The sequence below is a fragment of the Ranitomeya variabilis genome, chromosome 2, assembly GCF_051348905.1.
Source record: "Ranitomeya variabilis isolate aRanVar5 chromosome 2, aRanVar5.hap1, whole genome shotgun sequence".
NCBI lineage: Eukaryota > Metazoa > Chordata > Amphibia > Anura > Dendrobatidae > Ranitomeya > Ranitomeya variabilis.
In genome coordinates this window covers 988590555-988615461 of record NC_135233.1, presented here as the reverse complement: position 1 = coordinate 988615461, position 24907 = coordinate 988590555, and the positions used below count along the sequence as shown (strand labels likewise).

The following is a 24907-nucleotide window of genomic DNA, read 5'->3' as shown; positions in this document are numbered from 1 at the left end:
TGTGATGCTGAGGAATCCGGAGCAGAGCAGCGGCCAGCGAGGAGAGGTGAGTATTTCATTTTTATTTTTCTTAGTTTGTAGCATTATATGGGACCCAGCATATGCTGGAGCATTATATGGGGCCCAGCATATACTCAAGCATTATATGGGGCCCAGCATATACTGGAGAATTATATGGGACCCTGCATATACTGGAGCATTATATAGGGCCCAGCATGTGTTGGAGCATTATATGGGGCCCTGCATATACTGGAGCATTATTTGGGGCCTAGCAAATACTGGAGCATTATATGGGGCCCAGAATATACTGGAGCATTATATGGGGCCCAGCATATACTGGAGCATTATTTGGGGCCTAGCAAATACTGGAGCATTATATGGGGCCCAGTATATACCGGTGCATTATATGGGTCTCATCATATACTGGAGTATTATATGGGGCCCAGCATATACTGGAGCATTATATGGGCCCTGCATATACTGGAGCATTATTTGAGGCCTAGCAAATACTGGAGCATTATATGGGGCCCAGCATATACTGGAGCATTATATAGGGCCCAGCATGTGTTGGAGCATTACATTGGGCACTGCATATACTGGAGCATTATTTGGGGCCTAACAAATACTGGAGCATTATATGGGGCCCAGCATATACTAGTGCATTATATCGGTCTCATCATATACTGGAGTATTATTTGGGGCCCAGCATATACTGGAGCATTATATGGGGCCCATCATATATTTTTTGCGTTTTTTTCGCTATAAAACGCATAAAAAACGCATACATTATGCATCCCATTACTTAGAATGCATTCCGCAATTTTTGTGCACATGATGTGTTTTTTCCGTGAAAAAAAACGCATCGCGGTAAAAAAATCGCAGCATGTTCATTAATTTTGTGGATTTTTCGCGTTTTTTCCGCTATTTAATGCATTGGGATTTCTTGCAGAAAATGTCATGTTTTGCTCAGGAAATTTCTGCAAGAAATCCTGAACATGTGCACATAGAAATGTCTGTTTTGATCAAAATCTCTGTTAGGGTATGTTTCCACGGTACGTAAACGCTGCTTGTTTGACGCTGCAGCGTCAAACAAGCAGCGTCCAGATGTTCCAACATAGTGGAGGGGATTTTATGAAATCCCGTCTCCACTATGCGTGGAAACCCGCACGCGGCGGCCCTGCGACTCCGGACATGCTGCGCGTCTTTTCAGAACGCAGCATGTCCGTACACCTTGCGGGGACGCAGCGTCCCCGCAAGGCATATCACAGGGCCCTATGGCGAGGGGTGCGATGATCCCGGATGTGTACTGTACACATCCGGCACCATCGCGTCCCATTAAGGGGGCGGGGCTTAGCGCCGAGCGGCTTCGCCGCTGCGGCGATCCCGCCGGCAAAACGGACCGTGGAGCCATACCCTTAGGGTATGTGTCCACGTTCAGGATTGCATCAGGATTTGGTCAGGATTTTCCATCAGTATTTGTAAGCCAAAACCAGGAGTGGGTGATAAATGCAGAAGTGGTGCATATGTTTCTGTTATACTTTTCCTCTAATTGTTCCACTCCTGGTTTTGGCTTACACATACTGACGTAAAATCCTGACCAAATCCTGATGCAATCCTGAACGTGGACACATACCCTTAAACCTGTCTCATTCTGAGGACAACACAAAATGCCTACATTTGTATCCTGGATTTGGGTAGTTGATACATCTAAAAAAAAATAATATACAAGATTTTCATTCAATTCTTTACAAAACTAATTGAACTTAAAAAAAGTAGTAACCCCTTCACAATCAGAGGTATTTTTGTGTTTTTGTTTTTTGCTCTCCTTCTTCCCAGAGCCATAATTTTTTTATTTTTCGGTCAATATGGTCATGTGAGGGCTTGTTTTTTTGCGGTACGCGTTGTACTTTTGAACAACACCATTGGTTTTAACATATCATGTACTGGAAAATGGGGAAAAAATCCAAGTGCGGTGAAATTGCAAAAAATAAGTGAAACTCCACAGTTTTGTTTTTTTTATACTATGTTCACTAGATTCAAAAACTGACCTGCCATTATGATTCTCCAGGTCATTACGAGTTCATAGACCCCAAACATGTCTAGGTTTTTTTTTTTATTTAAGTGGTTAAAAAAGGCCAAAATTTGTCTTAAAAAAAAAAAAAAAAAAATCGCCATTTTCCGAGACCTGTAGCGTCTCTATTTTTCATGATCTGGGGCTTGGTGAGGGCTTGTTTTTTGTGCGCTGAGCTGACATTTTTATTGATATAATTTTGATGTAGACACAATCTTTTGATCGCCTGTTATTTAATTTTATTGCAATGTAGCGGTGACCAAAAAATGTAATTCTGACGATTTGGAATTTTTTGTCGTTACACCATTTAGCGATCGGGTTAATTATTATTATTTTTTACATTGATAGATCGGGCGATTCTCAATTCGGCAATACCAAATGTGTGAATTTGAATTTTTTTATTGTTTTATTTAGAATGGGGCAATAGGGGGGGTGATTTGAACTTTTATATTTTTGTTATTTTTTTTATATTTTTAAAAACTTTTTTACTTTTTGCATGCTTCAATAGTCTCCATGGGAGACAAGAAGCTGCAATACTACGGTCATCTCTGCTGCACACAGGCGATGATCAAATTGCCTGTGTGTAGCAGAAATGCTCACTTTTTATGAGCGCTGACCACCGGGCTGCACTCATAGCAATCCGGCTATGACAACCACAGAGGTGTGCTGGAGACCTGTCATGCCGACCCATCGGTGACCCCTGATCATGTGACAGGGTCACCGATGGGCGGGATTAGTGACATGTTAAATTCCGCCATCAGAAATTGAAAGTGGCATTTAACTAGTTAACAGCCGTGGGTGGATCGCGATTCCACCCGCAGCTGTTGCGGGCACATGTCAGCTGTATATATAAGTTGACATGTGCCCGGAAAAGTGCGGGCTCAGCGCCAGAGCCAGCACCAAATGGGGAGTACAACATCAGTGTACTATTACGCCCGATGTCAGAAAGGGGTTAGACAGTGTGAAGGCAGATGGAGCAAAGTAATAAAGAGATAGCAGCTCTGGCAAAAGGGCTGGAGATCATTCAAACTGCTGATCGAACTAATCTGGTACTGATGGACTATCTTAAAGGGAACCTATCAGTAGGTTTTTGCTACCTCATCTGAGAGCAGCCTGATGTAGGCAAAGAGAAGCTGAATCCAGCGATGTATTACTTAGATTATTGGGTGCAGCCGTTTTGACACAATCAAGAGTTTTTAGATATAGCAATGAAGCAGAGCTGAGAAAGCTAATCCCGCCCACACCGGGCTCTGTATATACAAAGTTCATAGACAGTGACGTGCTTAGTTACCAGACCAGTCCAGCAATTTTAATCTCTTAGTGATAAATCCTTCATAGCTTGTAAACAGCAGCATTTTGCACTTTGACAAGTGACACATCCCTGAATTCGGTGTCTCAGCCTCTATCTCCTGCTGTCTTCAGGTTACATAGCAAAAACCTGCTGACAGATTCCCTTTAAGGACACTGTGTAAACTTTGGGAAAAAAAAGTTAATTTTAGGGCAAACATATCAAATTTAGCCTTAAACCGAAGCTATGAAGCTTTACAAGTCCCCAGATTGTCATTTACCTGAACACCTTTATATTTTACTAGGTCACAGTTGGAACTTGCTGCCTATGACAGTATGGCAACTAGGTAGTACCATCATGGGCCACATGTTGCAAACTATCTAGTGCCTCCGCATGGTATGACATGTACAAAAGGACATCTCCTACAGTTTTATAACGGTTGTGTAGTTAGATGCCCACAGAAAGGGTAAATGGGTTCTTAAGCTATTTGTAGCTCGTGGACCATCTTGGCTCATATAAAATGGGTGGACATTTTGAATCTTAAAAGTGTTGCCTAATCTGTTAAAGGAACATAGAAAGTTTCATTTTCAAGACTATAGGCCAGTGCACAACCTGTGGCCCAGGGGCCACGAGCATCTCTCAATGCCTTTCAGTACAAAGCTCATCTATTCCATCATAGACATTTCTGTTGCTTGGCTGCACATATGTATGTACCATGTTAAAGAGTAGGAGAGTGTTAGGTTGCCCCAAATGGATTGTTAAAGGGGTTGTCCACTGCTAGGACAACCCCTTCTCTGGCTAAATGTTTGGCAGCGATAAAAAAAACCCACCAGTACTCACCTCCTGTGCCGGCTCCCTTACAGTGACGTCAGAATTTGCCTTTCCAGGGCTCATGTGCTGTTGTTATGATGTATGAGCTCTGCACCCAATCAGTGCTGGCATTACTGTTTCCGCTTATGGACAAATTGAACATCAAGAGGAAGTCAGAGAGTAGCCATAGCCATGGCTTCCTGTTGATGTCCAATACATCCATAGGCGGGGACAGTTACGCCATCGCTGATTGGGCTCAAAGCTCAGGTGACATAACAGCACGACAGTCGCAGGAACGTAAGTGCCGACCCGGGAGGTGAATTTTTGTGTTTTTACTTTATTGCCGCCAAACATTCAGATTTAGGAGGAGTTGTCCTAGTAGTGGACAGCCCCTTTAACTATTAATGTTGCACGGTGTGTGGGCAGATCTGTGATCAGGTCATCATTGTGGTAAGGAATAAAAGTACAAAAGTAGCCATGCATGAGTGCTGCCATAATAATTGTAGTTTATGGGAGAAGGGAAACACTCGACTGTGCCATTGTCTTACGTAAATTGTGATGGAGAAAGCTGAATCCATGGCCTCTTCCTTTATGGATTGTGAATGGAAGAATAGAGGTCCTCTATCTTACTGATAGCTGAGAGTCCTAAAAATGAAATCGGCACCTAATGGATATTTATTTTGTGATGTTCATGATGCTGTATTGCGGCCCACGGGGTTGGTTCAATATGACAATGTGGCCCTCGGACCAAAAGTGATTGTACACCACTGCTATAGGCAGTAAGAATGACAGAAGTTAAATCTGACCATGAAAGCTTGTTGAGGTATTTCATGTATCTTGTAGGGCAATTTGTCAAGTGATCTATAGACCAGGATGAAAAATACTAAGGCAGCGCTGACAGTTTGACATAAACACTTAACTTTCCCATAACACGGACAATCCAAAAATAGCTGATAGAATCTCGTTCCTCTTGTCAGCTGCTGCCACAAGTACTGAGAGAGAAGAGCTCCTAATGGAGGTAAAATCTGGTCATGGTGGTGGCGAGGCCATGGTTCTCAGCAAACAAAAAGTAGAGATGCTAATTACATACATACTGTATTGGGTGGACTTAACACATTGGTTATGGTGATAAACATACTGATATTTTTAAGATATTTGTAAGCTGTTTCCAGTCATCTCCGTACATTAGGAGACATGATGGCTCACATCAAACATTTCCCGAGGGGCTGAGACATAAAGCAGATGATCCCAGTGACTGAACAGTTACAAGGCTTTTCTCAATATAATTTTTGGGATATTTTTTGCAATTTCCACCAATTTTTATTTTACCTTGTGGACATATTAGTGTCTGAAATTGTTCATTAAACCATCAATTGATTTTGCGAGGGAAGAGTTTTTGACTGGGAAAACCGCGCTGCTGATTGTTTTGGCTGTGTGGTTTTGCTGGTGAAACATCTGCTCCCCAAAGAGGTTACGTGTTAAATAATCAGAAAACTGTAGTGGCAGTTGGATTTCAGCCCCATCGTGGATTTCCCACTACTGTTCTATCTCTAAGACTGATGGAGACACTTTTGTTTGTTTCTATAGGTTTCATTTGGATAAGATACTTGATCCAAAGCCATGGACAACATATGAATGGAGGCTGAACATAAAGTCTTCCTTCGTGCGCTCTAAAAATGGAGATGCTACGCCGCTCATCTGTGTTTGCTGCAGAAGTTTTAGAGGTTTTCGACAGGTCCCCCACAGATAAAGAGCTGGTAGCACAGGGAAAAGCTTTATGCAGAGACTATATACAGGCCCGACTTCAGCGTGCTGGCCTTGGATGGAGCAAACCAGAACATGGCATGTCTTCTACAGCAAGCGGGCGTATGGCGGAGGTATCTGTAACCTTCCTGAGACTTGGTAGGTATTATTTAATATTGGGATGACTGTTACGTTTAATGGAAAAAGGCTTGGATATCAGGGGAGACTCATCAAAACTTGCCTAGGAAAAGTAGTAGCAGTGTCCCACAGCAGCCAGTCAGAAAAAAAAAAATATGAAAAAATCTGAGTTGACATCTGATTATCTGCTTTAGGCAATTTTTTTTTCTGCCTAATTTTTAAGATATCTCTACCATCGTCTTAGTCTATACCAGAACACTTTTACAACCGTAGCCAATGAGCCTATACGTTGGCACAAGGAGTTCCTGTAGCTCTGTATTACATCTTCAAAATTCTGCATGCAATTACACATGTCATAATTTTTTTTACCGATTCCCTATCACTCTATATAAAAACAAAATTCCTCCATGTGCACATAGTCCTTGCCTCCTCTGATTCTCTCTATTATGAACTGACAAAGAATATCCAGATCTAATACAGACAGAATATGCAATAGGTGAAAACTACATGGCCCATGTCTTGTACAACCTGTTCTTTGTTTTCCTTAAATTTTTCACTGTTGATCCTCATAAAAATTCTACTAAATTCTAAAAGACGACGGGCATCTAGGAACATTAGCAGACTGTCTTGGAAAATGCAGCATATCTCCACCCAACCTCACATCTTATGCGCCTTCTTTCTCCTTATGGCTCACTACGTGACCATGTTTTGCTTATCCAATGGGACATAAACCAGACACCTGTCCGAGGTTGATTCAGTTCATGTTTGTGCATATTTTCTACAGGATATTAAAGTTTATGTTCATACATTCAACCTTTAGTCTTAACAATGTTTCTTGGTATCAACCATGTCCTCAAGCCTCTCATAATAAACATACAACTGTATTGTGGATGTGGAGAACATTTCAGCCCCGTTATGAATATATGGACTTTACAGCTTTCTACCCACGCAGACTAAGGCCTGGTTCAGACGGCCATATGATAACTCAGGCAAGTCACATCCACAAATTGCAAAGGTGACTAGCTCCGTGTGCAGCCGCTACCTACCATTTACATGGACCAAAGTTGTCATTTTTCTCACTCAGACCATAGGTCCACATGGAATATTGGCCATGTACACAGGCACATTGGCTATAATGGGTGCGTATTCTCTCCAGGTGCTATCCATGGCACACACGGACAGCACACATCCGTATAATACGTTTGTCTGAACAAACCCTAAGGTCAATTTCAAACAAGAGCAGAACATCCACAAATCCTGACCCGTTGATGCATCTAAAGACACTAATTGACAGCCTCATAATTCCAGTTAATAGACCCACAGTTGGGTCGGGACTAGAAGCCGTAGTACAGGCACTGAAATACGTCCATATTACACTGGGAAAAACAGAGCTTTAAATAACTTACAGTAAAATTTCTGGTTTTATCAAATCACGTAATGTTTTCCTCAAGTGAATAAAGGCAAACAGATGGAAGTCATTAAGCTTCAATGAGAAATCATTGGGCAATTTCCATGTGATAAACTTAAAGGGGTTTTCCCATGAACAAAAGTTGATTTTAATCAATAGAATTTGGAGTAATAATAAGTTCCACAATTGGATGTGGTTAAATAAAATGTTCCTGTGCTGAGATAATCTTATAACTGTGCCCCTGCTGTGTACTGTGTAATGGCCGTGTCTGACCATACAGCGACATGGTCTGATCATATCACAGCTAAAGTGAATCTGTCAGTAGGATTTAGCTCAGCAATGATACCTGGGGCAGCACGGTGGCTCAGTGGTTAGCAGTCTTGCAGCGCTAGAGTCCTGGGTTCAAATCCCATCAAGGACAACATTTACAAGTTTATCTACAAGTTTATTAAAATTTACAACACAAAAGTGGCATAAATTGCGATAGTGATGTACGCCATTCGCTGATTGGAGTAAACATTTCTTGCGGTGGAGCACGACAACTAAAAGTTATATCTTGTGGCAATGGGGGTACTTCCAGAATGGCAGGCCAAGGGGATTCAATATGTCTATCAGATAATTGAGCAGGGAGAGTTGAAATCCTTTTCCCAATTGCGGGTAGAATTTGATCTCGGGCCTGCGGGGGAATATCAATATTTGCGGATGAGACACGCATTTGGAGCTCAGAATAGGGACGGAGGCATTGTAGGCATTAATGACCTTGTAGGGGTCATTCAGAGTAGAATTTCAATATTTGCAGATGACACTAAACTCTGCAGGGTAATCAATACAGGGGAGGACAATTTTATATTACAGGATGATTTATGTAAACTAGAAGCTTGGGCTGATAAATGGCAAATGAGCTTTAATGGGGATAAATGTAAGGTCATGCACTTGGGTAGAAGTAATAAGATGTATAACTATGTACTTAATTCTAAAACTCTGGGCAAAACCGTCAATGAAAAAGACCTGGGAGTATGGGTGGATGACAAACTCACATTTAGTGGCCAGTGTCAGGCAGCTGCTACAAAGGCAAATAAAATAATGGGATGTATTAAAAGAGGCATAGATGCTCATGAGGAGAACATAATTTTACCTCTATACAAGTCACTAGTGCGACCACACTTAGAATACTGTGCACAGTTCTGGTCTCCAGTGTATAAGAAAGACATAGCTGAACTAGAGCCGGTGCAGAGAAGAGCGACCAAGGTTATTAGAGGACTGGGGGGTCTGCAATACCAAGATAGGTTATTACACTTGGGGCTGTTTAGTTTGGAAAAAGAAGACTAAGGGGTGATCTTATTTTAATGTACAAATATATGAGGGGACAGTACAAAGACCTTTCTGCTGATCTTTTTAATCATAGACCGGTGACAGGGACAAGGGGGCATCCTCTACGTCTGGAGGAAAGAAGGTTTAAGCATAATAGCAGACGCGGGTTCTTTACTGTAAGAGCAGTGAGACTATGGAACTCTCTGCCGTATGATGTTGTAATGAGTGATTCATTACTAAAATTTAAGAGGGGACTGGATGCCTTTCTTGAAAAGTATAATGTTACAGGGTATATATACTAGATTCCTTGATAAGGCGTTGATCCAGGGAACTAGTCTGATTGCCGTATGTGGAGTCGGGAAGGAATTTTTTTCCCCATGGTGGAGCTTACTCTTTGCCACATGGTTTTTTTTTGCCTTCCTCTGGAGCAACATGTTAGGGCATGTTAGGCTATGGGTTGAACTAGATGGACTTAAAGTCTTCCTTCAACCTTAATAACTATGTAACTATGTAAGAATTCAAAGGGATATAGTGTTAGAGTATGTGTGTGGTGAAGGGACTACTGGGGGGGGGGGTTATTTACACTCTTTATAAAGACTTGCTGCACACTTTCCTGTTAAGGTTTCCAATACTGGCGAGAGCTAAGTGGAAGAGGGATCTGGGCCCAATGGAGAATGAAACTTGGGAGTCGGTGCTGGAGTGGGTTCCACGGCTGTCTCTGAGCGAATCGTATAGGCTGTCACAGCTTTATGTAATACACAGAGTTTACAAATCTCCAAAGGTGTTATATAAGGCAGGCTTGCGTCATGATTCTGAGTGCCCGAGGTGTAAATCTACAGATGTAGATATATTTCATATGATGTGGACGTGTCCGAGACTGGCTGCTTTTTGGTTGGTAGTTCTGAGTCGTGTGCAAGGAGCATACAGATGCACGGTGCCAAGGGACCCGATGGTGTGCTTGTTGGGGTGCGTGGATGAGATTGGAGTGGATAACAACCTGAAGACAGCTATTGCCAGATTGTTGTATGTGGCCCGGAAGGTAATAGCGCGAAATTGGATTAAGGAAGAGCCGCCTTCAAGAAGAGAATTCCTCCAATATGTGAAGCTGTGCCTGAAACTGGAAAAGGGGTTTTATCAAAAAAGAGGGAAAATTGAAATGTTCGATAAGCTGTGGTCTCCATGGCTTGCCATGGGATAGGTTTGTTATAGAGACCGGGTGAATCAAGACCCTGAATTGGTGAAAACATAACACGTGGCCTATGGTCCTAACTGAGGGGATAGTCATCCTATAGATTTGAGTGTGGAGCTATTAAACAAGGTGGGCTGTCTTATTGGGGGAGGCGGGATAAGTTGGGATTGCGGGGTTCGTTTGGGGGGAAAACTTTGTACTGAAAACAAGAATGTAACATGTCAATTGTCAATGTTATTCTTAATAAAAATTTATTTGAGTTAAAAAAAAAAAAAAAAGCAACTAAAAGTTACATCAAATTCCACTGCGTCCTACGGCTGCACAGCAAGGGCCGCTTCTCTGCATACACTCCCTACATGGAGCAAGGATATGCCACAATACCTGCCTAATACTATAGGCCTCCCATGTATACTGCTCACAAAACGTAACTGATGAAGGTCAATCTGTGACCGAAACGTTTTTGTTGCTGTAAAATAAAACCACTTGCATACAAGTTGAGTGCCAGGTTTTGTTATATATCTTTATAAATTTGGCACATCTTACTCCAGTGCACTCTTCTAATACACTGGCAGGGGCGTAACTACCGCGGTCGCAGGGGTCGCAATTGCGACGGGGCCCGCAGTGCTTAGGGGCCCACCCAGTCCAGCAGACTGGGCGGGCTCCTAAGAACTCTAAGCTACAAAATGGGCCGCCGGCCCTTTAAATAATTCTTCCTTACAGGCCCTGCTGCGCGTGCACTCGCGATCACGGGTGGAACTGCACTTGACCCGCAGCAGAGCCCCTCCACCGCAGAGAGCCGCACACCACTACTATAGCTGCCACTGCTCTGTGCGCACAGGACCTGTGCTGAGGTCACAGGAGGGGAGGAGTTGGAGTCACATGATCAAGGGCTTCCGTGTAGTGCAGGACAGTAGTGCAGTGCTGTTTGTCATCGTGCTGGAGGGTAAGCTTTTGTGAGAGGTCAGGAGGGGTTTGGGTGGATGTAGCAGAGCAGTGTGTGTATGAGGTGTACAGAGCGGAGCCGTGTGTGTATGAGGTGTACGGAGCGGAGCCGGGTGTGTATGAGGTGTACGGAGCAGAGCCGGGTGTGTATGAGGTGTACGGAGCGGAGCCGGGTGTGTATGAGGTGTACAGAGCGGAGCCGTGTGTGTATGAGGTGTACGGAGCAGAGCCGGGTGTGTATGAGGTGTACGGAGCGGAGCCGGGTGTGTATGCGGTGTACGGAGCAGAGCCGGGTGTGTATGAGGTGTACGGAGCAGAGCCGGGTGTGCATGAGGTGTACGGAGCAGAGCCGGGTGTGCATGAGGTGTACGGAGCAGAGCCGGGTGTGCATGAGGTGTACGGAGCAGAGCCGGGTGTGCATGAGGTGTACGGAGCGGAGCCGGGTGTGCATGAGGTGTACGGAGCGGAGCCGGGTGTGCATGAGGTGTACGGAGCGGAGCCGGGTGTGCATGAGGTGTACGGAGCGGAGCCGGGTGTGCATGAGGTGTACGGAGCGGAGCTGTGTGTGTATGAGGTGTACGGAGCGGAGCAGTGTGTGTATGAGGTGTACGGAGCGGAGCAGTGTGTGTATGAGGTGTACGGAGCGGAGCCGGGTGTGCATGAGGTGTACGGAGCGGAGCCGGGTGTGTATGAGGTGTACGGAGCGGAGCCGGGTGTGTATGAGGTGTACGGAGCGGAGCCGGGTGTGTATGAGGTGTACGGAGCGGAGCCGGGTGTGTATGAGGTGTACGGAGCAGAGCCGGGTGTGCATGAGGTGTACGGAGCAGAGCCGGGTGTGCATGAGGTGTACGGAGCAGAGCCGGGTGTGCATGAGGTGTACGGAGCAGAGCCGGGTGTGCATGAGGTGTACGGAGCAGAGCCGGGTGTGCATGAGGTGTACGGAGCGGAGCCGGGTGTGCATGAGGTGTACGGAGCGGAGCCGGGTGTGCATGAGGTGTACGGAGCGGAGCCGGGTGTGCATGAGGTGTACGGAGCGGAGCCGGGTGTGCAAGAGGTGTACGGAGCGGAGCCGGGTGTGTACGAGGTGTACGGAGCGGAGCCGGGTGTGTACGAGGTGTACGGAGCGGAGCCGGGGGTGTACGAGGTGTACGGAGCGGAGTCGGGGGTGTACGGAGCAGAGTCGGGTGTGTACGGAGCGGAGTCGGGTGTGTACGAGGTGTCGCATCTCTGCTTCAGGAAAATGGCCGCCGCGATCTCCATCTGGGCACGCGCGGCATCCTGCGGCCATTTTCCTGAAGCCGCGGCCAGCAGAGCGCCGCTTCTGCGCACGCGCGGCCAAAGGAAGATGGCCGCCCCCACCGATCACCAATGAAATGTCGCACATCACGCTATTTTCACTCCCCTGTGCAGTGGATTCGGGACCTTGGGCATGCGCACACCACTACGCCACCAACGGAAAACTAAGCAAGATCTGGGGGAAGACACCACGCCCATCTGACCAGACCAGCCTGATTGACAGGCGAAAACGACTACTTTGGTAACGTATTTCGGCAGCATAGGTGGGGAATCGGGGTCCACAAAATACACTATTGCAATGCACAGCTCAGGCCCTATTTAACAGTATTTTTATCTCATACGGAAAAAACGGGGTGACAGGTGCCCTTTAAGAGAAAGCCAAAATAAACCCGGGACAGAAGGCGAGAGCAGGGGGGAGGTGCGGGACAGAGCCGCTTTAGGCTAGTTTCACACTAGCGTTAACTGCAATACGTCGCAAATGCGTCGTTTTGCCGAAAATACGCATCCAGCAAAAGTTCTTGCTGGATACGTTTTTTCGTCATAGACTAACATTAGCGACGCATTTGCGACGCATTGCCAAACGTCGCGTCCGTTTTGCGACGCTTGGGCGTGTGGTAGTGGACCGTCGGGAGAAAAAAACCTTACATGTAACGTTTTTTGCTCCCGACGGTCCACTTTTTCCGACCGCGCATGCGCGGACGGAACTCCGCCCCCACCTCCCCGCACTTCCCCGCACCTCACAATGGGGCAGCGGATGCGTGGGAAAAATGCATCCGCTGCCCCCGTTGTGCGGCGGAGACCACACTAGCGTCGGGAACGTCGGCCCGACGCACAGCGACGGGTTGTTCCCGACGCTAGTGTGAAACTAGCCTTAGTCAGGAGAAGCTGAGGAGCTGCAGCCGGTTTACATCAGCCACCCCTGTACCAGAGAGGAGATTGTGAGTTGTGTATATGAGCTGGTATCTCTGGTGTGTGTGTGTGTGTGTGTGTGTGTGTGTGTGGTATCTGTAGTGTGTGTGTGATATCTGTAGTATGATGTGTGTGTGTGTGATATCTGTAGTGTGTGTATGTGTGTGTGTGTGATATCTGTAGTGTGTGTATGTGTGTGTGTGTGTGTGTGTGTTATCTGTAGTGTGTGTGTGTGTGTGATATCTGTAGTATGATGTGTGTGTGTGTGATATCTGTAGTATGTCTGTGTGTGTGTGATATCTGTAGTGTGTGTGTGTGATAACTGTAGTATGTGTGTGATATCTGTAATATGATGTGTGTGTGATATCTGTAGTGTGTGTAATAACTGATGTGTGTGTGTGTGTGTGTGATATCTGTAGTATGATGTGTGTGTGTGTGATATCTGTAGTGTGTGTGTGATATCTGTAGTATGTGTGTGTGTGAGGCAGCGGCGTAACTACTACGGTCGCAGCTGCAAGCGGCTCTGGCAGGTCAGGGGGCCGTGAGTCCCCTTGAGCCTGTCTCCCTTATGCTTGTGTCCCCATGTGCCAGTCTCCCTTGCCCATTAGTCCCTGTGTGTCCCCATGTGCCTGTCTCCCTTGTCCCCTTATGCTTGTGTCCCTTGTCCCCGTGTGCCAGTCTCCCTTGCCCATTAGTCCCTGTGTGTCCCCTTGAGCCTGTCTCCCTTATGCTTGTGTCCCCGTGTGCCAGTCTCCCTTGCCCATTAGTCCCTGTGTGTCCCCATGTGCCTGTCTCCTATGTCCCCTTGTGCTTGTGTCAGTCTCCTTTGTCCCCTTGTGCTTGTGTCAGTCTCCTTTGCCCACTAGTCCCTGTGTGTCAGTCTCCCTTTCCCACTTGTCCCTGTGTGTCCCCTTGTGCTTGTATCCCTTGTCCCCTTGTGTCAGTCTCTTGCTCACTAGTCCCTATGTGTCCCCTTGTGCCTGTCTCCCTTGTCCCCTTGTGCTTGTCCCTTGTCCCCGTGTGTCAGTCTCCCTTGCCCACTTGTGTCAGTCTCCCTTGCCCACTAGACCCCTTGTATCCTTCTCCCCTGCCTCCTAGCCCCCATGTGTCCCCTAGTGCCTGTCTTCCTTGCCCCCTTGTTCCCTCTCCTCTGCCCCCTCGTCACCATTTGCTCGTGTCTTTGTCACTGCCCCTGTATGGAGGGGCTGCATTATACTATGAGGGGGGCTGCATTGTATTCTATGGGGCTTACATTGAATTTTATGGCGGGGGGGGGCCCCATTTGGAAGTTCGCACCGGGGCCCATAACTTTGTAGTTACGCCACTGTACACTGGGGTACAAAACATCAGTCTTATAGGGCCATAGGGCAATCCTAATCTTCCAGCCCCGTGTCCACAGGACGATGTGTCGCTGAGAATGATGATTTGTAAGAAAGCTTAAGACAAATTTGACCCAACGAAGAAGTGTTTTGCTTGTTCTTTGTGTGATTAGTCTGTTTTCTCTGCTCTATTTTCAGGGAACGAGCGTGCCTAGCAATGTTTGCTCTCTATAATCGCCAAGTGTAACTGTAACGCAATATAACAGTTTTGGAATTACAGATAATCCCAATGTACATGCTTCATTTATTTTATGAAAAGTCCACGAACCTGAGATGTAGGAACAAGTAGGATAGTGACTCTTTGTGATACAAATGGAAATAAAATCAGATCACAAATTTCAGTCTCCTTAACCCTTGTGTATATCACATAGTACTGAACACAACATTGGAACTACCGTAATCACATACTTAAAGGGTTAGTCCAAATATTGGAAGTTATTACCTACCCATATAGGATAGGTAAAAGCTGGTAGATCGGTAGGGGTCTGAGCAATCGGATCCCAACAGATCCTAAGAACGGTGCTCTGAAATCCTTTTAGAACTTCAGGAGAGAAGTATTTCTTAGCTGCTACATTGTCTTAAGACAAAAGTTTAGCAATAACAATCTCCCATTATTGATTATTGCAGGGGATGAGCTTGAATACATGAGGCCAGCTGTATACCGGAACATTGCCCGACAGCTGAACATCTCCCTCGCCTCCGAGTCTGTCTTGTCCGATGCTTTCCTGGCAGTTGCTGCAGAGATTTTCTCAGCAGGTAGTAGAGCTGGAAATTGTACATGTGTTATTCGCAGAGTATTCTGCATTACTACTTCAAGGGGTATTATGATCTCAGAAAATGAAGTTTATTTATAAACAGAAACATTATGCATGTTCTATACTTTATGTATTAATTCTTCATGTTTTATGTTTTATTGGTTAGTTCCAAAGGTAATGCTAGCTGGAGGAGGACTGACGTTGCCGCAATGCTTCTGAGACATGCTGTGGTTTTTAAATTGATTGTTAAACATTCTCATGCTTTTGCAGAACATCGTTACTACCCACAGGACCACACACCCATTAAAATTGACGAGTTGGTTTTGCAGGTGGAACAGCTGTTTTTTAGAAAAAGCATGTGCCTGTTTAAAGGAAATATGTCAGCAGGCTTTTGCTATGTAATCTGAAAGCAGCATGATGTAGAGGCAAAGACCCTTATTCCAGTGATGTAACACTTACTGGGCTGTGTTTTGATGTTTCATTAAAATCAGTGTTTTATCAGCAAGATCTGTGATAAAGTCAATAGTTTTTAGATGTAGCATAGCTCAGAAAGCTAACCACGCCCACACCACAGCTTTCTGTGTACATTGTCTATTCACAGTGAGCTGCTTATCACAGAGGGTGTGGTCGGACCAGGGCTCATGTGCACTGTGGTCCAGGCAGTGATAATATTCTGGTGATAAAATATTGATTGTATGGAAAACGCCTAATAAGTGACGCATCACTGAAATCTGAGTCTCAGTCTCTACATCATGCTGTCCTCAAATTACCTAGCAAAAATCTGCTGACAGATTCCCTTTAATACAGTACTATTCTGACCTGTATTCCAAAGGGGACCCCTGACTGAGCCCGGGTGGAGTCACAGTGGACACTGTCTGGCTTCTGTCCTAGCAGCATTTGTCCTTTTCAGACATGCATAAACATGGTTTGCCACATTTTATGTGCCTATCTGAAAAAGAAGAATACTACCAGGAAGGAGGCCAGACAGCGCCCACATTAACTCCGTCGGCGTCATTCAAGTGAATGGCTCTTTTGGATTTCCCATTAGAATACAGTTTTTTGGTAATTCGAACAGAAACTCCAACCTAGAGCTTGGCGGAGAGCACTGTATTAATGTGAACCTCGTGGCTACAGTCTCCGTGGTGCATGTCATTAGTTTTATGTTATTTTATGTAATTGGTGCTAGCCATAAAAATGTAATTGCCTCTTAAATCCCTATCTAGGTATGCGATCTGAAGCACACACAGCGCTGTGCCGCACTGAGTCCTTGATTTTGACATTCTGCAAGTCTGTAAAGTCAATCTACCAAACGGGTTATAGTTAGATGTTCATTTTATTTACAAAGTATTGCTGGGCATTGTGCCACGTTCCAAAAGCGAGTTCAACAGTACAACATATTGGATTTAAATAGATTAGTGGAATGTATACAATATACAGGGCGGTACTCACAGCTCAAGCGAATACTGAGGCATCATATCCTTTTTTTTTTTTAATAAATGAAAAATCTAAGTTAAGGAAATAGAGTCACGCATGCACAAATACATTTTACATACATACACACTCTCTATACATATTTAATTATGATTACCAATTAGGATTACCATAATTATTAATATTTGCCAAATGCCAGAATAATGAGAGAGAAAGAGAATGTTTTAAGGCATTTTTATCACTTACAGCAAAGTCAAACGTTTACGTACATTTTATTAGTATTTGGCATCATTGTCCTTAAACTGAATGACTTGGGTGAAACGTTTGGGATATCCTTCTACAAGCTTCTCACAATAGTTGGTTAGAATTTGGGCCCATTCCTCCTGACAAAACTGGTGTAACTGATCCAGGTTTGTAGGTCGCCTTGCTCGCACCAGCCTTTTCAGCTTTGCCCATAAATTTTCAATAGGATTGAGATCAGGGCTTTGTGATGGCCGCTCCAAACCATTGACTTTATCCTTAAGCCACTTTGTTACCATTTTGGCAGTTTGCTTCAGGTCATTGTCCATTTGGGAGACCCATTTCCACTCAAGCTTTAACTTCCTGGCTGATGTCTTGAGATGTTGCTTCAGTATTGCCACATAATCTTCTTTTCTCATGATGCCATCTATTTTGTGAAGTGCTCCAGTCCCTCCTGCAGCAAAACAACCCCACAACATGATGCTGCCACCCCCATGTTTCACAGTTGGGATGGTGTTCTTAGGCTTCCAGGCTTCTCCCTTTTTCCTCCATTATGCCCAAAAAGTTCAATTTTAGTTTCATCAGACCACAGGACATGTCTCAAAAAAATTAAGGTCTTTGTTCCTGTGTGCATTTGCAAACATTAGTCTTGTTTCTTTTGGAGTAATGGCTTCTTCCTGGCAGAGTGGCCTTTCAGCCCATGTTGATACAGTACTGGTTTCTCTGTGGATATTGACACAATCTTACCAGCTTCCACCATCATCTTCACAAGGTCTTTTGCTTTTGTCCTTGGATTGATATGCACATGTCAGACCAAAGCACATTCATCTCTGGGACACAGAACCCGTCTCCTTCCAAAACAGTAAGATGGCTGGACATTACCGTCTTGTTTGTACCTGCGTATAATCGTTTGTACAGATGAATGAGGCACCTTCAGGTATCTTGAAGTTGTACCCAAGGATGAGCCAGACTTGTGCAAATCCACAATTCTCTTCCTGATATCTTGGCTGATTTCTTTAGACTTTGCCATGATGCTACACAAAGAAGCAGTGTTTTTCAGGTGTGCATTAAAATACATCCAAAGGTGTGGCTCTAATTAACTCAGATGTTGCAAAAAAAAAAAACAACTCAGAAGCTTCCAAACACATGACATCATCATATGGGCAGTCCAGAATTATTTAAAGGCATAGTAATCTTTATGTAAACTTTTGACTTTGCAGTAAGTAATAAAAATGCCTTAAAACATTCTCTCTCATTATTCTGGCATTTGGCAAATATTAATTGTGGTAATCCTAATTGACCTAAAACAGGAAAGGTTCATTCTGATTTCACGACAGATATTGAGATAAACATGCATATGTGACTTTTTATAGAGTGTATGAGAACTTCTAGTTTCAACTGTACATACCACACAAATACAGCGTGCACACATTCACTGCATGCACGCATGGCAAACAGACATACACACAGGCACACTCAGGGCACAGATCGCAATGTATACACAACAAGGTGGGCAACATCATAGCTAGATGTATGCACAATTACAATGCAGTCCCAGCAGCCACATATGACTGAGGAGCATGGCGTAAAATTATACATAACACAGTTGATTCCAGCACAATGTAATACAGGACACACATTTCTATCGTGTGAAAAGACGTCTACTATCTTATAAAAAAATACATATTTCACCCAAAGTTAATGATTTATTTTTTTCCTTATAAACTTCTGACACCTCTAACAACAGTGGGTAGATAGTGGGGGCTAGGGGAGTATGTTCGCGAAGTGCTGTGTGTCAAATGGTGGCACCAAGAAGTCATTTTTTCTCTCCCATTAATTAAAAATTGATGTTTAATTTTACAAATGGTCTTTTTCATTGATTACCAATATCTAAAATTAACAATGATGTGATAAATGGTGAAAAACTCTTTTGTATAAAAGGCTAGTTAGGCTAGTTTCACACGAACGTTTGGCATGGCTGCGGTCTTCCTCCGTGAAGCCCCGTCCACTGCCGCGCCTCTTCATTAAGCTCCGCCTATGTCTGCACGCGTCCTGCGTACCCTATCTTTAACATTGGGTACACAGGCCGTACGGATGTATGCGGATGCCTATGCAAGCGTCGTTTTCACGCTGCGCCGACCTGCGCCGAACACAACATGTTGCAATTTGTTGCGGACGGCGCAGCATGAAAACGACGCATGGCCTGCATACCCAATGTTAAAGATAGGTTACGCAGGACACGTGCAGACATAGGTGGAGCTTAATGAAGAGGTGCGGCAGTGGGCGGGGCTTCACAGAGGAAGTCCTCAGCCCTCCACAGCCATGTCAAATGCTAGTGTGAAACTAGCCTTAGATAGCTTTATGAAACCATAGAAATGATTACGTCTGATTCCTCTCATTCCCCTACTTACATCACCCATGGGGCATTATCAGACTGTACACATGGTCTCTTTGCTGGCACTTTTTTTTTTTTTTTTTTTTTTTTTTAATGTAGATTTCCATTTTATTTATTTTTTTGCTTCTGCAGGAATCACATGGGGTAAAGTGGTCTCACTGTATGCAGTGGCAGCTGGACTTGCAGTTGACTGTGTGAAACAGTCTCAGCCGGCGCTGGTTCTGACCATTGTGGACTGTCTAGGGGAATTTGTACGCAAGACTTTGGTCACTTGGCTGAAGCGGAGAGGAGGATGGGTAAATATATAATTTTTGTTAAATCTTCTGCAGTTACTTCCATAATTCTATTAAAGAGGTTGTCCACTACTAGGACAACCTACTCTCACTCGGAATGTTTGCTGCCGGTAAATTAAAAACCGTGCTGGCGCCATTTCATCGGTGTCGGAGCTTGCGTTACTGACATGAGGATGTTATGATTTGTGAACTCTGAGCCCAGTGAGTGCTTTTGGATGTACAAGAAATCAAGAGAAAGCCAGAGGCCAACCACAGTTCTCATCTCCAGTTGATTACGTATACCTCCGAAGGTGTGAGCAGTCACGCCAGCACTGATTGGGTGCAGGGCTCACGTGTCATAACAACCTCACGTGAGCCCTGGGAACACGAGCGCTGACACCACTGGAAAGGCGCTGGTACGTTAAGGGAGTATAAGTGTTTTTATTTGATCGAGGCCAAATAGAGTGAGTAGTGGTTGTCCTAGTAGTGGACAACCCCTTTAAAGGATTAGTTTCCTCTTGAGCATTCTATCTATAATCAAGCTCACACAAGTCCCTTCTGGATGCCAGTCTTTTTGGGAAAGATCACATCTGTGTCAAGTAGTCCATAGTTCACCTGATTTCTGCAGAATATGAGCAGCATATCTCCTCTATGAGCTCTCTCTCTCTGGAAGAGTCCACGGGTTAGTGTCGTCTACATCCTATTCAAGCCTGTTTTGGTTTGTTCTCCACCGTCCCTTGCTCCTCAAGCTCACACTACATTGGGGCACTACATTAGGATGAACGTTTTTTCATGCAGGTCTTGATGAAAGGGCCAGGTGGCGTGCAAGGCTCCTAATTCATTAAGAGGTGCTCACCCCTTAACGAATCAGGTGCCTCACTACAAATCTTACTCCAGTCCCTGCTCATGAATTTAACGAACAGGGGTCCGCCATTCCTCCTCCGACCCACCCACTTTGTTGGAGTTGGATGAAAATGGTGTGAAAATCCCAAAAGTTGCAGAATTTATGCACAACCTCATGTTACACAAAAATGTTGCACCTTTTTTCACCAGAGTCACTTGGGTTCTATACTACAGCCAAGTTGAAAAATCACTCATTTATGAGCATTTATTCATAAGGAAACGATAGGGGGCATTTATCAAGCTAAATACTCTGAAATTTTAGGGCAATTTGCAGCAGCAACATGCTTTTTATGACTTGCACCACATTTATGTGTGTTATAGACACTTTTTGGGCCTTGTTTGACAGAGGGCGTAGCTTAGCTAAAAAGGGTGCAGTTGAACAGCAAGGGCAGTGGCCAAACATACAACTCTGTGCTCCATAAAATGCACAATTTTTTTTTTTAATATAGCGCTAACATATTCCGCAGGGCTTTACAGTTTGAACACATTATCATCACTGTCCCCGATGGGGCTCACAATCTAAATTCCCTATCAGTATGTCTTTGGAATGTGGGAGGAAACCGGAGTACCCGGAGGAAACCCACGCAAACACGGAGAGAACATACAAACTCTTTGCAGATGTTGTACTGGGTGGGATAAGAACCCAGGACTCCAGCGCTGCAAGGTTGCAGTGCTAACCACTGCGCTACTGTGCTGCCCACAAATGTTTTTGTGCACATTTCTGACACACAGTGAACCAAATTGTACACGATTAGATATTACAGTGTAAAAATGCACTAGATTTAAAAAACAGCGCTAACTACTATGGTAAATCTGGCACATTATAAGACTGTCTGGTCTAAGTTGCACTGTCTAAGAATTATTGATGAATTTACCAGTGTCTTTGTACTTCTTCTCTGTAGAGTTCATGTTGTAAGTGGACACAAATCATTTTCATTATTAGCACTAATATATTACCCAGAAATTCTCCAAAAAGGAGTATAATTACTGATGGACATTGTAGTCAGTGATTGCCAAAATGTTACCTGGATCCCATAATTGCAAGTGATCATAGCACCCGAGCAAACTGTTCTACTTCTCCACCACAGGGACCCCCTGATTTTTAAGTAAGAGGACAAATTACTATCTTTTCCCAGGTCAGTCAAGCCCATATTATAGTGGATCCCACAATGTGGGCAGCCATGTCCGCCCCTTGTTAAAGTCAAACGTAGTAGCTCTCATGCAGGAAACGGTGGGTAGTAGCCATGATGGTGGCCTTCAATGGCACACACACATTTTATTACTTGTGACCACCATGGGGAACAGGTCTAAGGATTTAACTCTACTCAGCTCAATTCTCCTAATTCCGCTTTATCTATCCCTCGGATTTCTCGATATCGAGTTATTTTTATTCAGAGGATTCTCTTCCTAAGCTCATTTTTTATCAGCACCATCTCTTTCAAGTTTCGAAGCTCCTTTCTGTAAGTGCACATCCAGGCTGATCCTAGGCTCCAGATTGTTTGGCTTACTAGTCATCTCATTCAGATCCACCTACAAGTCTGAAAGATTTCCAGTTTGGCTGCTTTTACTGTTCATCTCCCACACACATGTGTCACTGCATCTGTTCATGGGCAACCATGTAACTTACAAAATATATTCTAATAATTTACAAACTATCATTTAATACAATAATTTTCACACAAACGGTTCAGCACTTCATTCATTAATTTCTTCATCCGTAGACATATTTGTCACAAAATCATTCTGTTCTAAAACTGCTAGGGATTAATTTGGCCATTGCCCAAAATTACTAAACACATTTTTCAGAAGAGGATTGAGCTTACTCCATGCAGCTGTTTAAAAAAGAAGAAAAAAAAAGTCATAATTTTTTTTTGCTGCCATCCTCATTCTACCTAGTATATGAAATATCTTGATAGTTTGGTATGTCTCACTACGCATGTTTTCTTGAATTGGTATCAGAACTTTACATTTAAAGGGAATCTGTCACCAGGTTTTTGCCACCTAACCTGAGAGCAGCATATTGTAGAGACAAGTAAGAGCTGAGCGCTTACAAATGTTTCCATGTAATTCTCTGAAATACATAATTCAGATGGAACCCCCTATGGAAGATTCCCTATAATAAGGCAGATGGAGGCTCTGAGGATGCCATCTGGTCTATGATATGGCGGTGTCCGTCTTTTTAGGCGTGCATAAAAGCACAGTCCGCCATAGTTTTGTGAACCTTTGAAAAGCTGGATACTGCAGAACAGAGGCCAGACGTAGTCTATAGTAACTCTGCTGCCTCATTATAGTGACTGGATCCCTCATGGTTTCATCTGAATCGCGTCACTTGGAGATTTAGATGGAAGCCACGAGGAAAGTGCTCAGCGTAGAGGACAGGATAAATGTGATCCAAAATGTTCTGTACTCCAAAATGCCACTAAAAAAAGCTTATACTCAACCCACAGAAAAACAAGTCTCCACTCAGGTTTGTCATCTATTAACAGAAATATAGGGAGCTTCCACATTACTGGTAGCACTAAGGCCCTGGAAAAGTGACGTGGCTCCCACCAAAAAAAATCCAGCGAAACCTGCGCTCCTAAATCCAAATGGCCTTCCCTTCTGAGCCCCACAGTGTGCCTAAACCGCAGTTAGTGTCCACATCTCTGTCCTTACATTAGCGAGGAGAGCCCATTTAATTTTTGGGGTGCATGTCTCCAGAAGCACGAGCTGAGCCCTACAATGTACGGGCACTACAATAGCTTATTTGCATTTTCACTTAGCAACATCCATTGCAGCTCATTTCAGGAAAACACCCATTGAGTCAAAATCATCACTACAACTGTAGATAAATTCCAAGAGGGGTGTAATTTCGGAATTGGGGTCAATTGAGGGAGAGGATTCTGCTCTTATGGCACTTTGTGGCTCTGTATTTGGAGTCCACAAACTATTCTACTAAAATTTGTTCTCCAAGAGTCAAATAGTGCTGCTTCCCTCCTGAGTCTCGCTGTGTGGCTATGCAGTACTGTACAATCACATATGGGGTATATCTATATTCATGAGAAATTGTTTAACTAATTTTTCTTTGGTCATTTTACCTATTTCTTCTTGTGAAAATAAATCTGGAGCTAAAGTAACATTATAGTGGTAAAAATGTATTTTTTTCTTCATCGCTCAATGGTATAACATTTTGGTGCGGAGTCAATATGATCACTGCACCCCTAGATGATTTCATTAAGAGGTGTAGTTTATAAAATGGGGTCATTTATGGGAATACTGCTGTCCTGAAACCTCAGAAGTTCTGCTAATGTGACATGCCACTTGCAAACCATTCCAGGCAAATCTGCACTCTGATATTTTGCTTCTTCCCTTCTGAGCTTTCCACTATGCCTAAAAAGTAGTTTTTGACCACATATGGGGCACTGCCATACTCAGGAGGCATTGCGTAACAAATTTTGGCATGCATTTTCTCCTGTTAACTTTGTGAAAAAGAAAAATTTGGGGCTCAAAAGTAAAATTTTTAATTTTCACAGGTCAATGTTTTAAAATTCCACAAAGCACCTGTAAGTTCAAGGTGCTCACCACACCTCTAGGTATATTCCTTGAGGGGTGGAGTTTCCAAAATAGAGTCACTTGTGGGGGGTTTCTACTGTTTAGGCACATCAGGGGCTCTCCAAACACTACACGGTGTCCACTATCTATTCCAGACAATTTTGCACTCCAAAAGTCAAATAGCTCTCCTTCCCTTCTGAGCCCTGCCATGCACCCTAATAGTAGTTTTCCCCCACATATGGGGTATCGGCGTACTCAGGAAATTATATTATTTTTTTATATAGTGCTAACATATTCCGCAGCGCATTACAGTTTGCACACAAATATATATATATATATATATATATATATATATATATATATATATATATATATATATATATATACATACACATAATATTCACTATGTAAACTAGGGGACAGGTCGGTGAGGGATCAGTGACCTGTCAGAAGCCATACTGATAGATACCTAATTAGAGCACCACATGAAGACCCCCCACAGGCCGCCCTGAAGCACAAGCATATCATTAACTGAAAACTTAAAATAAGGATTAAACAACGACTACAAGATGGATTTCATCAATCAAGGTTTCATTTTAATCAGTATAACGGCGCCAACCTGACACTGTAGGTTATGGTGCACAATCCTGCTGACTTGTTATTAGACCTAAATTGTGCAATGTCCGGATAATTACGGACCAGAATGGCTGGATGTTAGGACAGAACCAAAATATGTGAGAAAGTTTAACTATATGAGAACCACATCTGTTGTGAATTCTGTTGTGGGTTCTGCTCTTGGGCTCCCTCTGGTGGTTATAAGTGGTAGTGCTGCTGTTTGTCCTTCACAGCAGTCATCAGGTGCGTCCACTTCGGACGGGGCTATTTAGTCTGGCTTC

General features: G+C 44.0%; 1 protein-coding gene across 3 annotated transcripts in view; it reads left to right on the top strand.

The window, feature by feature from the left end:
* Positions 1-24907, top strand: part of BOK (BCL2 family apoptosis regulator BOK) — a 71270-nt gene that overhangs the window by 19087 nt on the left and 27276 nt on the right. For all 3 annotated transcript variants that reach the window (XM_077290977.1, XM_077290978.1, XM_077290975.1), the window contains 3 exons: positions 5757-6071; positions 15112-15240; positions 19438-19601. In XM_077290977.1, coding sequence (XP_077147092.1) covers positions 5846-6071; positions 15112-15240; positions 19438-19601 — 519 coding nt within the window. In that variant the 5' untranslated portion in view covers positions 5757-5845. The remainder of the gene's footprint in view (positions 1-5756; positions 6072-15111; positions 15241-19437; positions 19602-24907) is intronic.